The sequence below is a fragment of the Oncorhynchus gorbuscha genome, linkage group LG25, assembly GCF_021184085.1.
Source record: "Oncorhynchus gorbuscha isolate QuinsamMale2020 ecotype Even-year linkage group LG25, OgorEven_v1.0, whole genome shotgun sequence".
Lineage (NCBI taxonomy): Eukaryota > Metazoa > Chordata > Actinopteri > Salmoniformes > Salmonidae > Oncorhynchus > Oncorhynchus gorbuscha.
In genome coordinates this window covers 26,722,636-26,738,866 of record NC_060197.1, presented here as the reverse complement: position 1 = coordinate 26,738,866, position 16,231 = coordinate 26,722,636, and the positions used below count along the sequence as shown (strand labels likewise).

The 16,231-nt window shown below is 43.4% G+C and overlaps 1 protein-coding gene across 2 annotated transcripts; it reads left to right on the top strand.

Moving 5' to 3' along the window:
- The first annotated feature begins 10,663 nt into the window (after positions 1–10,663).
- LOC124014468 (homeobox protein SIX6-like) lies at positions 10,664–15,196 on the top strand. 2 transcript variants are annotated; one of them, XM_046329513.1, is made up of 3 exons: positions 10,664–11,409; positions 14,137–14,300; positions 14,572–15,196. In XM_046329513.1, the coding sequence occupies exons 1-3, from the start codon at positions 11,002–11,004 to the stop codon at positions 14,783–14,785; spliced, it is 786 nt and encodes a 261-aa protein (XP_046185469.1). In that variant the 5' UTR covers positions 10,664–11,001; the 3' UTR covers positions 14,786–15,196. The 2 variants fall into 2 exon arrangements, with proteins under 2 accessions (XP_046185469.1, XP_046185468.1); XM_046329512.1 differs by having other exon boundaries at positions 10,664–11,424.
- Positions 15,197–16,231: the final 1,035 nt, after the last annotated feature.

The following is a 16,231-nucleotide window of genomic DNA, read 5'->3' as shown; positions in this document are numbered from 1 at the left end:
ACCTGTTATATCAAGGAATCGCAGCGAGGCTGCATGGTGTGAGAATTCAATTATTTTTCTTCTATTAAGTCACCTAAGACATGATGGCCAAACTGGTAAGCAGATAGTTCTCTGTGAGTTCACAGGCATGCAAGTAAAGAGACTTGAAAGACAATGTCAATTAAAATGTTAAGCACAATTTCTGTGAGTATGATATTCAATTTGACTACAATTGGTAGAAATAAAATATAACTCAATAACATTTTGACCACAAACTAACATTTGACAGAGGTGCCTATTGAGTTACAGACAGAATCCAGAATTGGACAGTGTTCTTTCTTTGACACAGAGAGCTTCTAAGATTCCAAAGAATTCTAACATTCTATGTTCTCTTCTCTAAGCTTCTCGCCTCTGAGTTCTCTAGGCTATGAAGTCATGGCAGTGAAGCCAGCCAGCCAGCCAGCCAGGCACAGACAGACAGACATTGGCCCTCCTATTGTTCTAACCCCTTACATCACCACCATGACCACTAGCAGCCATTGTTGCTAGTCACGAATCACAGTAATCATAAGCACAAGGACCAACGACCAGCCCAGCAAACAAACCCTGAGAGTGATCCACCCATCCATCCCCAAGTCTATTTTCTAGTGCATAGAGCATAAATTAGACAACATTGTTGGTTGGTTGATAAGTCATCAAAAGGAGATCTCCTTGTGTAAGCTCATCTTCACACACAGCAACAGTGATACCTTCCTTAGGCGGAGCTATAGAAATACTAGAGCAGGCATCCCCATCCAAGACCACATTCTGTGGTGGAGTGCCGTCTGGGACTATGTTAGGAGGACGGGCCGTTTGTTAACTGAACCTGAAAGAAACCCATCCAGGGGGAGGAGACAGTAGTGCTGGCAGTAGAGAGAGACGTCAAACAGGTCCTCCTTGGGGAGGTGGATCGCTATCAGATAGCCCTGGGGTTGGACACAGGCAGAGAGACATACACGTCGAGAGACAGAGACACAGAGTACACACACACGCACACAGGTTGGACACACACACACAGATAACACAATTGAATTTAGAACACAAGTCGCCCCATCGTATTGGAGTGCCAGACTCTTTCTATACAAAGGTCATGAGAATGGAGACTTGAACCTAGAGAGCAACCTTCTACAAATCATGAATAATTCAGCATCAATTGACAGGCTGATGATGAGCCATCCAGAGAATGAGGGGGTACAGCATGTTATTCTGGGTGATGATATCCCATCTATAGTGCATTCGGAAAGTATTCAGACCCCTTGACTTTTTCCACATTTTGTTACGTTACAGCCTTATTCTAAAATCGATTCAATTGTTTGTTTTTTCTCATCAGTCTACAAACAATACCCCATAAGTCTCTGAATGTCATTGAGTAGCCCAGCCAGAGCCTGAACATCTCTGAAGAGACCTGAAAATAGCTGTGCACAACACTCCCCATCCAACCTGACAGAGGTGGAGAGGATCTGCAGAGAAGAATGGGAGAAACTCCCCAAATACAGGTGTATTTACTCAATGAAGAATCAAGGCTTTAATCGCTGCCAAAGGTGCTTCTACAAAGTACTGAGTAAAGGGTCTGAATACTTATGTAAATGTGATATTTCCATTTTATTTATAATAAATTAACAAACATTTCTAAAAAAAAATGTTTTCCTTTGTCATTATGGGGCATTGTGTGTAGATAGATGAAAAAAACAACAATTTAATCAATTTTAGAATAAGGCTGTAATTTAACAAAATGTGGGAAAAGTCAAGGGATCGTGAAGGCACTGTATAATCCAGTCATATACTGTAGCGTAGCCTAGTGGTTAGAGCGTTGGACTAGTTACCGGAAGGTTGCGAGTTCAAACCCCTGAGCTGACAAGGTACAAATCTGTTGTTCTGCCCCTGAACAGGCAGTTAACCCACTGTTCCCAGGCCGTCATTGAAAATAAGAATCTGTTCTTAACTGACTTGCCTGGTTAAATAAAGGTTAAAAAAATAAAAATAAAAAACAGTCAACTGAGATTGAGTATAATGCAAACAACAAAAATAGTTATGTTGTTAATAATACGTGGTAGATGCTGGTTAAAATAAGAGCTTTGTGGGGTCTTTCTGACGGTGCTAAAAATTTAGACAGGGATTTACTCCTCGTCTTTCAATCCACCACAAATATTTGCCTCCACGGTGACTGCTATCTCAATCCTCCGTGCTCACCCTGGGCCAATTGAGGCAAGAGACTTTGCTCTTTCTCCTCCTATAGCACCTCACAACAGCGGAAGGGGAAGTGAATATATTGTTTGTTTGGTGAATGACCCCTGGGCATATGGTGCTGCCTGGGAGACCCTCCTATGTGGGGAGGGGGTGGGGGACACTCGACCTGTCTGAGAGGATACTGGTATTGAGTTGCAAACAAGTTTGTAATTAGCCCCTACTTCACTTGCTGGGATGGAATTAGTGTGTGTGTGTCAGTGTGTGTTATGCGAGTGCATGTGTGCTTAATTCATTTGTTTCGGTGTGTTTTCCTGAGCTCGTTGCGTGTGTGTTTGACCTCCTTTCTTTAGGAGGAATAGGGGTTGGGGCCGGTGATAACGATAACACTAATTAGTTCTCCTCCCAGTTGCTTGTTAATTGTGTTGAGTTGTGGATTTATACAGCATGGTTGGATGGGTAATACCCCGCCACACAGGGCCCCAGACCCCACCCCCTGCCATGCGTGTTGGCAAAATCAACAGCTCATTTTTAAGCAGGCGACTTCTTGTTTAAGTCGAATTAATTATGCCAAGTGGGGTTCCACCTCCATCATCATGTCCTGGCCTGCGTCCCAAATGGAACCCAATATTTCCTGTGGTGCACTACTTTTGACCCGGGCCCATAGGCACTATAGGGAATAGGGAGCCATTTGGGATGCAGACCTTGTTTTGTCCCGAAAGGCGAAGAGGTGCAGGGAGGGGAGGGGAAGAGGGGAATGAGGGCTAGATATGTGCATATGGTCACAGAATTAATTAGAACACAAAAGTATGTAACTATATAACTCTGGTAACAAAAAAATGATCAGGACAAATAGATGGGAAATGTTGCTACAAGGTTGATGACCACTCTTCAGTGTTCATGTGTTAAACACGATGTGTTTGGTTCAGCTTGTAAACTTTCCTTGCAAAGCTTGCAAGAGTGCAATTTTGACAACACAGCCAGGATTATAAACTTTAGCAGGCTTTATTGACACGCTATCGTGTTGTATCATATCAAAACGATGCCTCTATAAGGATGTGTGGTATTCAATAAATCAATACAGTTTAAACACCCCTCACACACTGATACTGACTGGCACACACCATCATAATCTCCTCATCCCATCTCCATCTATGATTAAGAAGATTGGTAATCTCACTCAGTCTGCTCTCAAAGTGTTAACAGATTGGTGGGATTTGGAAGGGGGTAGAGGGATGTGTGTGTGTGTGTGTGTGTGTGTGTGTGTGTGTGTGTGTGTGTGTGTGTGTGTGTGTGTGTGTGTGTGTGTGTGTGTGTGTGTGTGTGTGTGTGTGTGTGTGTGTGTGTGTGTGTGTGTGTGTGTGTGTGTGTGTGTGTGTGTGTGTGTGTGTGTATGTTTACGCAAGTGTGTGTACAAGTGTGCATTCAAACGCGAGAAGTGTCTAAGACCCAACAGCGTCAGATTAACTATAAGGTATGATCTTCCCCCGGCTCATCTAATTTCTCCCCCCTTCTGTGCTCCTCTATACTGGCTGTGTGAACAGACACTTGCACACACACAGTACAATCCCTCCCTCCCTCCTGACAGACAGACACACACATAGGCACACTCACACTGCACCCCACTGCCCTGATAATCTAGATGTGCTATCATCCTCCGCCCACTGTTTGTACAGGGAATCTATACCTTTGTCTTGAGCTATGGACTGTTTGGATTTACTTCCATTTGAAAAATAAGAATTTTGTCACAGTTTTTTATACATTGTTGTCACGTTCTGACCTTAGTTCCTTTGTGATGTCTTTGTTTTAGTATGGTCAGGGCGGGAGTTGGGTGGGCAGTCTGTTCTTTTTTCTATGATTTGGTATTTCTGTGTTTGGCTTGGTATGGTTCTCAATCAGAGGCAGCTGTTTATCGTTGTCCCTGATTGAGAACCATACATACAGTGCCTTGCGAAAGTATTCGGCCCCCTTGAACTTTGCGACCTTTTGCCACATTTCAGGCTTCAAACATAAAGATATAAAACTGTATTTTTTTTGTGAAGAATCAACAACAAGTGGGACACAATCATGAAGTGGAACGACATTTATTGGATATTTCAAACTTTTTGAACAAATCAAAAACTGAAAAATTGGGCGTGCAAAATTATTCAGCCCCCTTAAGTTAATACTTTGTAGCGTCACCTTTTGCTGCGATTACAGCTGTAAGTCGATTGGGGTGTCTCTATCAGTTTTGCACATCGAGAGACTGAAATTTTTTCCCATTCCTCCTTGCAAAACAGCTCGAGCTCAGTGAGGTTGGATGGAGAGCATTTGTGAACAGCAGTTTTCAGTTCTTTCCACAGATTCTCGATTGGATTCAGGTCTGGACTTTGACTTGGCCATTCTAACACCTGGATATGTTTATTTTTTAACCATTCCATTGTAGATTTTGCTTTATGTTTTGGATCATTGTCTTGTTGGAAGACAAATCTCCGTCCCAGTCTCAGGTCTTTTGCATACTCCATCAGGTTTTCTTCCAGAATGGTACTGTATTTGGCTCAATCCATCTTCCCATCAATTTTAACCATCTTCCCTGTCCCTGCTGAAGAAAAGCAGGCCCAAACCATGATGCTGCCACCACCATGTTTGACAGTGAGGATGGTGTGTTCAGGGTGATGAGCTGTGTTGCTTTTACGCCAAACATAACGTTTTGCATTGTTGCCAAAAAGTTCAATTTTGGTTTAATCTGACCAGAGCCCCTTCTTCCACATGTTTGGTGTGTCTCCCAGGTGGCGTGTGGCAAACTTTAAACAACACTTTTTATGGATTTCTTTAAGAAATGGCTTTCTTCTTGCCACTCTTCCATAAAGGCCAGATTTGTGCAATATACGACTGATTGTTGTCCTATGGACAGAGTCTCCCACCTCAGCTGTAGATCTCTGCAGTTCATCCAGAGTGATCATGGGCCTCTTGGCTGCATCTCTGATCAGTCTTCTCCTTGTATGAACTGAAAGTTTAGAGGGACGGCCAGGTCTTGGTAGATTTGCAGTGGTCTGATACTCCTTCCATTTCAATATTATCGCTTGCACAGTGCTCCTTGGGATGTTTAAAGCTTGGGAAATCTTTTTGTATCCAAATCCGGCTTTAAACTTCTTCACAACAGTATCTCGGACCTGCCTGGTGTGTTCCTTGTTCTTCATGATGCTCTCTGCGCTTTTAACGGACCTCTGAGACTATCACAGTGCAGGTGCATTTATACGGAGACTTGATTACACACAGGTGGATTGTATTTATCATCATTGGTCATTTAGGTCAACATTGGATCATTCAGAGATCCTCACTGAACTTCTGGAGAGAGTTTTCTGCACTGAAAGTAAAGGGGCTGCAGGCCCTCTCCTATTCTCGCTATACTCTCTCCTATCATTGCTATGCAGAAAATTAATCTTCTCCTTTCCCCCTTCTGATGACCAGGTGGCGAATCGCATCTCTGCATGTCTGGCAGACATATCAGTGTGGATTTTCATGCTGAACGCAAGACAATTTCCCGGGAAGGACTGCCCGTTCCATGTTTTTGACAACTTTGTTCAGAAAGAACCTTGTGATCCTGAAACAAACTGTCGTTCTCAATAACATCAAGGCGGTGGCCCGTTCCTGTAGGTTCATGCTCTACAACATCCGCAGAGTTGCCTCACACAGGAAGCGGCGCAGGTCCTAATCCAGGCACTTGTCATCTCCCGTCTGGATTACTGCAACTCGCTGTTGGCTGGGCTCCCTGCCTGTGCCATTAAACCCCTACAACTCATCCAGAACGCCGCAGCCCGACTAGTGTTCAACCTTCCCAAGTTCTCTCACGTCACCCCGCTCCTCCGCTCTCTCCACTGGCTTCCAGTTGAAGCTCGCATCCGCTACAAGACCATGGTGCTTGCCTACGGAGCTGTGAGGGGAACGGCACCTCAGTACCTCCAGGCTCTGATCAGGCCCTACACCCAAATAAGGGCACTGCGTTCATCCACCTCTGGCCTTCCCTACCACTGAGGAAGTACAGTTCCCGCTCAGCTCAGTCAAAACTGTTCGCTGCTCTGGCTCCCCAATGGTGGAACAAACTCCCTCATGACGCCAGGACAGCGGAGTCAATCACCACCTTCCGGAGACACCTGATTTTAAGTACCTCAAAAATATTTAGATTTTGTAAATGGTTGTTCCACTGGATGTCATAAGGTGAATGCACCAATTTGTAAATAAGAGCGTCACTTTTTCAGTTTTTGATTTGTTCAAAAAGTTTGAAATATCCCACTTGATTGTGTCCCACTTGTTGTTGATTCTTCACAAAAAAATACAGTTTTATATCTTTATGTTTGAAGCCTGAAATGTGGCAAAAGGTCGCAAAGTTCAAGGGGGCCGAATACTTTCGCAAGGCACTGTAGGCAGCCTGTTTTCACCCTTGAGTTGTGGGTGATTATTTTCTGTTCTGTGTTTTTCTTCACCGTACAGGACTGTTCATTTGTCATTTTGTTCAGTGTTCAGTTGTTTCATTAAAGAATATGAACACTTACCACGCTGCGCATTGGTCCTCTTCTTCTTCCACCCATGACGAGCATTACAATTGCGTTAGTAGAGTAATTAAAAAAATAATAATAATATTGAAGTTTAAATGAATATTTTTACAAGGATTTAATGTATAAACATTTCAAATATCAATGTTCCTGTACACACTGGCGGACTCACCATTAGGCAACTCAGGCCATTACCAAGAGCATCACATCATCGGGGAGCTTGTGAACTTGGCAGAATTTTGTTTAAAATGATCTTGCCTAGGCTTATATTGTTACTTTCACAAGCTACTTTAGTTTCCATTTGCCTTTTTGTGACAAAGAAATGTATCCACTGAACATGTATTCTGCACAGAAGGTATACAGTTGTTGAAATAAATAATAATATTGTCAGGGATACTCCCTCCCCGGGCTCTTGGTCATCAGACTGCTGATTATCCCGCACACCTGTCACCATCGTCTCGCGCACCTGCGCCTCATGACACTAACCTGGACTCCATCACCTCCTTGATTATCTTCCCTATATCTGTCACTCCCCTTGGTTCCTTCCCCAGGCGTCATTGTTTCTGTTTCTTGTCTGTGTGTGTAGTTCGTGGTTCTTGTCTGTGTGTGTAGTTCGTGTTTCTTGTTTTGTATTATGTTTAATTGATTTATCCCTGAGGAAGGCACAGTGATGCCGAAACGTTGGTAAATACCCATTAAATTGCTGGGAGATTATACATGGAGTGTGCGACTTTCTCTATTTTGATAGTTTATCATTTATTTATTAAAACACTCACTCCCTGAACTTGCTTCCAGACCCTCGCCGACATTATTACAAATTAAATCTAGCTTTGTTTATATATGTCTTGGTTTTGAGTGTATTTGGTCATTTACATCTGGCTTAGAACATTACATCTTACACTACATGGCCAAAAGTATGTGGACGGCCCTTCAACTTAGTGGATTCGGCTATTTCAGCCACACCCGTTGCTGACAGGTGATTCAAATAGAGTACACAGCCATGCAATCTCCATAGACAAACATTGGCAGTAGAATGGCCTTACTGAAGAGCTCAGTGACTTTCAACGTGACACCATCATAGGATGCAATAACGGCTCAGCTGCGAAGTGGTAGGCCACACAAGCCCATAGAACGGGACCCGTGAGTGCTGAAGCGGTGCTAAAGTGCGTAGTGCTAAAAATAGTCTGTCCTCAGTTGCAACACTCACTACCGAGTTCTAAACTGCCTCTGTAAGCAACGTCAGAACAATGACTGTTCGTTGGGAGCTTCATGAAACGGGTTTCCATGCTCGAGAAGCCGCACACAAGCCTAAGATCACCATGGGCAATGCCAAGCGTCGGCTGGGGTGGTGTAAAGCTTGCCGCCATTGGACTCTGGAGCAACGGAAATGCATTTCTGGAGTGATGAATCATGCTTCACCATCTGGCAGTCCGATGGACGAATCTGGGTTTGGCGAATGCCAGGAGAACGCTACCTGCCCGACTGCATAGTGCCAAATGTAAAGTTTGGTGGAGGACAAATAATGGTTTGGGGCTATTTTTCATAGTTCAGGCTTGCTCCTTAGTTCCAGTGAAGGTAAATCTTAATGCTACAGCATACAATAACATTCTAGTCGATTCTGTGCTTCCAACTTTGTGGCAACAGTTTGGGGGAGGGCCTTTCCTGTTTCAGCATGACAATGCCACCATGCACAAAGTGAAGTGCATAGAGAAATGGTTTGTCAAGATCGATGTGGAAGAACTTGACTTGCCTGCACAAAGCCCTGACCTCAACCTCATCTAACACCTTTGTCATGAATTGGAACACCGACTGCAAGCCAGGCCTAATTGCCCAACATCAGTGCCCGACCTCACTTATGCTCTTGTGGCTGCATGGAAGCAAGTCCCTGCAGCAATGTTCCAACATTTACTGGAAACGCTTCCCAGAAGAGTGGAGCAGCAAAAGGGGGACCACCTCCATATTAATGCCCATGATTTTGGAATGAGATGTTAGACTAGGAGGTTTCCACCTACTTTTGGACATGTAGTGTGTCTGTAGTCAATTAAATTATGCTAGTAATTTTCAGAGGTTTAGGTTATAAAACAAAATAAGAAAACTAAAGAAAGGAAATCTGCCAATAAAATAATGTATTTATTCAGCTATTACAGTTCAATTCTACATAAAGTCAGAATTAATTGTCTGTTGTCTAAATGATATAATCAATCATGACCTCGAAGTTCTCCAGCTTAGCCTGTATTGTCTGGTAAACGCATATTTGTGTTTTGTAAAAAGATTGTTGGACAAGACTAAACCACTTGACCTGTTTCTAAACCATGACCCTTTCTTTGCATGACCACAACTTCTATTTTAAAACTTTTATGCACACAGAATTCATAAGCATGGTCTGCTGGATTGGCACTGCATTGATGTGGTTCTGTAGTCTAGAGACTATGGATGTAAACTGTCCAGGGTTACTGTCAATTCCATTTCAATTCCATCAATTCTGGAGACTAAATGAAATTCCAATTCCAGAATAAAAAAAAACATTTATTTTCAAATAGGATTTTCCTGAACTGACCCCAACCCACCTCCACCACCATACACAAACGTATTAATGTTATTCCCCTAAACAAAACAGTAGCCTAATAAATACAATTATGAACAATTAAAAATAATATGCAATGCGCCTAAAGACCCAGAGCATATATCAATTCCCTATAGCCTATACTCATATAATATAGTTTATTATGTGTGCTTGTTGTACCGCAATCGTGGACAGATGCTTATTCTAAACCGGATTAATACAAAATGTGTCCCCTAAAGACGGATTAATAAAATCAGAAAGGGATTGAACCCATGAAGCAGGATCATATAATACAGTGTCCCCGAGTAACACTGCCGTCCATCACCCTGCCTCCAGAGACGTTAAAAAAAACTATCCTGACCCGGGGACGGACCGGTGTGGAGGAGGATAGGTCTACTGTATGAGTGTCCACTTTAATTAAAAGGCGATTACTTTTTGCCGGGAGCGTTGAGAGGATGCTTAGCAGCTTTGCCAAACATGCATCTCGGGAGATTTCGCCGTGGGCAAATGGAAGCGGCCGCCGCGTAGGTGATACAGATACAGATTGCCAAGGCCTTAGCGCGGTAGCTCTGGCGCTCAGATTCAAACCGCATTCAAATCAGAGCATACACTATAGCTGTGAAGCGGCCTGTCATCTATAACCCATACATGTTATGAGCCAGGGTGCATCCATTCACCAGGGTTAAAAAACAACAACAAACCAAAAAAAACATATCCGAAAATAATTACTTCTGTTTTGGGTTAGGCCTATCTAAAATATATATGCACAATTGACCGAAGACCTATAATCATTTGTTGACAAACTGTAAACTAAAACTATACGTAAGAGTCAAATATAGATGTTTTTAAACCAAACATTTTATCACATTATTATAAACACAACAATAATATGTCACTATTCTACTATTCCAATTATCCAGTGATTGGTTATAGAAAAGTTATTGATTATGTATCACTTCATTCTATTTAGGTGAATTAACTTTCTAGTAAATACCAACCAGGCCTAATGGGTAAAAAAAAAAACGCTTGATTACACACATTTTCCTCCTCTCTTCTCTTCTCCTCATCCTCCTCCCTGTCCTTTGACCTGTATTGGATTTCCCCCGGCCGGCCAATCATGCAGATCAGACCAATTAAATATCCTTGTTGTTAGCTTCCCAATCATCCTGACAGTCAATGTATCCCTCGGCTAAAACAAACAATCTGATCAGGCTGTCACCTCTATACACATTACCCCCCGCTAAGTGGCTAATGACTGCGTGGCGCATAATCCCTCTCAAAACATCTACAAAGATGCTAATTGTTTCTATCTATAAATACAGGTCGACTCCTGGCGTTCTTTCTTTAGCCTACTAGAACCGACAGAACTCCAGGAAGTGTCTGGCTCCGACGCGACAGTTGTCACATATAGCATAGCTTGCCAATACCGGGAAAAGACAGGAGAAACAACTTACATAAGGAACTCGCTGCCAATCAGATTTATTTTTACTACAAAACTATATTTGATTCAACTAAACTTCCGCATCACTGGGAGGCTCACTGGGACGTGGTGCGTAAAAGGACTCTTCACGCACCAGACAATTGGAATAATATGACCATTGGCCATGTCCATTTAGCTGAACCAACATTTATTTTTTTAGATATATGATAATATAGACTATTTTATTTGTAGACAAAGTCTGAGAAGAACGAAAAAGGGGAAAGATGTTCCCTTTGCCTATGTTCACCCCGGAACAAGTGGCTCGGGTGTGCGAGAACCTCGAGGAGACCGGCGACATCGAGCGCCTGGGGCGGTTCTTATGGTCCCTGCCTGATGCTGTCCCTGGCTCCGCCGGGGAGGCTCTCAACCGCCACGAGTCAGTGATGCGCGCCCGGGCGCTGGTCGCCTTCCACGGAGGAAACTTCGAGGCGCTTTACCAGATCCTCCAGAGCCACCGCTTTACACGCGAGTCTCACGCCAAACTCCAAGATCTGTGGCTGGACGCGCATTACCGCGAGGCAGAGCGGCTCCGGGGCCGTCCCCTGGGACCGGTGGAGAAGTACCGTATCCGAAAGAAGTTCCCACTGCCTCGCACCATCTGGGACGGCGAGCAGAAGACGCACTGCTTTAAGGTGAGACACCAAGCTGTAAGTATGATTCTTTCGCACCATACCTATAGTTACGCAACTTCATCATGCATACATGCCTATATACACTAACTGGCTATAAATTAGAAATGAACGAAACACGTAACTAATATCTGACTGTAACCAATAATGTATGTAGCCTAATGGGCTGACTCACTGTTAATTGTAAATTTGTAAAACATTTTGAAATTCTTATACTGAAACATCTGTCATTCTGCCCTGAACAAGGCAGTTTGTTCTTAACTAACTTGCCTAGTTAAATAAAGGTTAATTAAATAAAACAAAAAATCTGAAATAACTTCAGATGGTCTCATTGCGGCACCTTGGCATATCAAGTCCCCAATAGTTCCTGAGCGCTTCAGTTGCTAATGATACCCGAGTCACTGACAAGGGTTCTCTCTTTTTCTCCAGTCCTGATCTCTGTTAACTCAGACTATAGATAATAGGAGGTCAATACCCTCCTGCAAGGTTAGGTTAGACATAGTAAAAGATTTTCACATAAGAGGCTGTAGGCTATTTCTATAGAGAAACAAATTAATGCAATGGTGTTTCCCACTGAGATTCTGTTAAATGATGTTCTAATGTGTCATGTTATGGCGTTTCACCTTCTACCATTCACTGCTTTGAGTTTGATGGCAAAGTTCGATGGCAAAGTTTCAAACAGGACATATCTTGTCTGTAGTAATGTGGCTGCACATGTCACTTCCTTTACTGAGCGACAGACCAATACATGATTATCTACAGTCTCTCTGCTGAACCACTGGCAATATGCATTAGCGTCTTTGTGTGGATTCACAAAACATAAAAACAAGCACATAAGTGTTATAGCCAAGAAACGAGCAATGTCAGCCGAATCAAGACTCAATAGTCTACACAAAATATATATTTGTTTTTTAAAGTATTTTCATAAAAATAAAAATAAATCTACATCTCAGCATGTAAATGACTTAGGTGAGAAGAGATGCTTCTGCTCTTCAACCTTAGCCTGGGTAACAATCTTTTTGTGACAACAATCCATTCCTCATGTGACAGAGTACAAGGAGGGGAAGAGTTAGCACAAAACAAGTCTAGATGTCAGGCTACTTCAACCTGCAGTAAGAGCTCCATAAGAGCATGCTGAATGGGGACTGTGCGGCTATAGGCTGTAGGCTATAGTACATGTGTATGCTATAGTGCAACTGACTCCTCTGTGACTGCATCCCAACTGGCACTCTATTCCCTATATAGTGCACTACTTTTGACCCAAGCTCCATGGGCCCTGGTCAAAAGTAGTGACTACATTGGGAATAGGGTGCCATTTGGGATGCAGTCACAGAGGGAGTCAGTTTGCTACAGTATAAACCTTGCGTGTCAGAGACCGCCCGTGGCGGTATAAGACGAGCTCCCTTTTACTCTGGAGTTTCCACCAACTCACAGCAGTGAGCAATCACCTAGCCTGGGATAGAATAGAATAACTTTATTTTCCTGCAAAGGAACTTATTTTTGGAGTGGTTCAGAAAAAGAACACACATAAACATCGTAGGTTATGCTACACAGTAGACCTAGCTACTAGGCTACACTTGGTTACACAAATAACAGAGGACGGGGCAACGATAATGCAACATGAAACAAACTTTTAAAAAACCACTCTCCTTGGTGCTGGATGGCCAGTGTCTTTGATATTTGCTTAGGAGCCGATTCCACTGAATACCGGAACCTTTCACTATTGAAGTGAAACAGAGAGATATTCCGTTTTGGATCACGCCCAGGTTACTGTCACAGTCAACATCACTCCAACGCAAAGGTCTGTGGAACCAAGCGGACAATCATTAGGTCTAGGGGGAAATGTTGGGCTTAACAGTGTTTTAACCTTTTGGATGTCAGTATAGACATCATCAGTTATCTTTAGAAAACAACGAAACACAGGCATAAGGCATCCCTATTCCTGTTAACCATTGCAGGATTTTGGTTGCTTCGAAATGCACTTCAACCAACAAAATTACTACTAAATGCATATGAAATCACTTGCATCAGGGCAAGGAATAGGTCATTTTAGAAGATACAGTAGCTACACACAGCACACAAAAAAGATTGTGACGGACTGAGTAGTCCTAGACTTAAACCTGGGCAGATACATGCGTTGAGCAGGTCACATTTCCACAGAAACAACATAACACTCTCTGTGTGTCACTCTCTGGCCCAGGATGTTGTTGACAATATTGAATGGGTAAAGTCTGTGCAAGACCATTAGGTGAAGGGTCTAAGGCTGAGCACTGACTTTTGCTATAGATCGTACAGTAGGTCAGTGGAGTTTAGGTAATGTCCCAACTCCCCCGTTACATCCCCCTCTTTTGGTAGAGTCAGATACTGCAGGCAAATCATCTTGCTGCCCCACAAAGTATAAACCTCTACCAATCGTAAGGCATCTAGCCCTCTCTCCAGTACTAAGCCCTTTTATCCTGAGCCAATATACAGTATAACATATTTATGTTGATAATGTAGATTATAATTATTATCCCTTAAATCCAATTTAATATGATTATTTTCAGCATGGCTTAGGTCTCCTGCAGGGAATCTTCTCTTAACAATATCAATGGAGTAGCCTAAATGAAAGATATCACACCCATATGCTGCATATGTCATATCTGATTGTGAAAGATATAGATTATTAGGAACACTGTTGGTTACGTGAAGCAGGGAACTGACCATTGTTGTGTCCTTTATGTCTCCAAGGAGAGAACTCGTAGCCTGCTCAGGGAGTGGTACCTCCAGGACCCCTACCCAAACCCGTCCAGGAAACGGCACCTGGCCCAGGCCACGGGACTCACGCCTACACAGGTCGGCAACTGGTTCAAGAACCGACGCCAGAGAGACAGGGCCGCGTCGGCAAAGAACAGGTACGTCAAAACTCAAGTCAAGGCAAGAGAGGAGGTTACTCAGCTTGGAACCTTTGACTTTCTGTGTCTTGTTGAAGATGTTCTAAATTCTAAACTGAAAAATTAAGCAATTTATCAAAAGACTGCTTTTTGAGTGTGAGCCAATTGATTATTGTTTTACCTCAAGACAAAAGCCCTACGATTAGTCACAGAGCGTACCACTTAGGTAACACTTCAACCAAACCATGTGTCTCTAAAACTAACTTCACAATCTCCTTCTCCCTGTTCCCAGACTGCAACAGGACCCCACCCACCTGCCTTCCGGATGCTCCCCTGAGGGTTCTGTCCAGGAGCGCCACTCCCACCACCCCCGCCTGCTGACTGCCTCCCCCTGTCACCCGGGCAGCCCCGAGGCCAGCGACTGCAGCACTGGCACCGACCCTCGGGGCACTGGAGCCTCCACCCCCGACATCTCCGTCAGCAGCGACAGCGAGTTTGAATCCTGAGGTCGGGTCATTGAGTGCAGCTGGAGAGAGGCTCTAATTGGTTGAGTCCTCAAGGGAGATGCTATTATTGGTTTTCAGCCAGGAAGCCCCGGCCCCACAGATATAGAGACAATATAGACACTGTAGAAGTACTATCTGTCTGTGAGTTGGGATTGAACACATTGACAAAAGACTTGATATGGACACTTGATGTGGTTGCTAATGGAAGAATGGGGAAGGGGGGGGTTGGGGATTGGACCATTCACAAACACATGCACTTAAAATGCACCATCGCACACGACTGTGAGGTACACGGTTATTTACAGTGCCTTGCAAAAGTATTCACTCCCCTTGGCGTTTTTGCTATTTTGTTGCATTACAACCTGTAATTTAAATGTTTTTTTAAATTTGGATTTCTTGTAATAGACATACACAAAATAGTCCACATTGGTGAAGTGAAATGAAAAAAATTACTTGTTTCAAAGAATTCAAAAAAATTGACAAGTGGTGCGTGCATATGTATTCACCCCCTTTGCTATGAAGCCCCTAAATAAGATCTTGTGCAACCAATTACCTTCAGAAGTCACATAATTAGTTAAATAAAGTCTATCTGTGTGCAATCTAAGTGTCACATGATCTGTCACATTATCTCAGTGTATATATATACACCTGTTCTGAAAGGCCCCAGAGTCTGCAACACCACTAAGCAAGGGGCACCACCAAGCAAGCGGCACCATGAAGACCAAGGAGCTCTCCAAACAGGTCAGGGACAAAGTTGTGGAGAAGTACAGATCAGGGTTGGGTTATAAAAAATATCCAAAACTTTGAACATCCCACTGAGCACCATTAATCCATTATTAAAAACCGGAAAGAATCTGGCACCACTAATCCATTATTAAAAAACTGAAAGAATTTGGCACCACAAGAAACCTGCCAAGAGAGGGCCGCCCACCAAAACTCACGGACAAGGCAAGGAGGGCATTAATCAGAGAGGCAACAAAGAGACCAAAGATATGCAAAGCTCCACCGTGGAGATTGGAGTATCTGTCCATAAGACAACTTTAAACCGTATACTCCACAGAGCTGGGCTTTACGGAAGAGTGGTCAGAAAAAAGCAATTGCTTAAAGAAGAAAATAAGCAAACCCGTTTGGTGCTCGCCAAAAGGCATGTGGGAGACTCCCCAAACATATGGAAGAAGGTACTCTGGTCAGGTGAGACTAAAATTGAGCTTTTTGGCCATCAAGGAAAACGCTATGTCTGGGGCAGAACCAACACCTCTCATTGCCCAGAGAACACCATCCCCACAGTGAAGCATGGTAGTGGCAGCATCATGCTGTGGGGGAGTTGTTCATCGGCATGGATTGGGAAGCTGGTCAGAATTGAAGAATTGCGCTAAATACAGGGAAATTCTTGAGGGAAACCTGTTTCGGTCTTCCATAGATTTGAGACTGGGATGGAGGTTCACC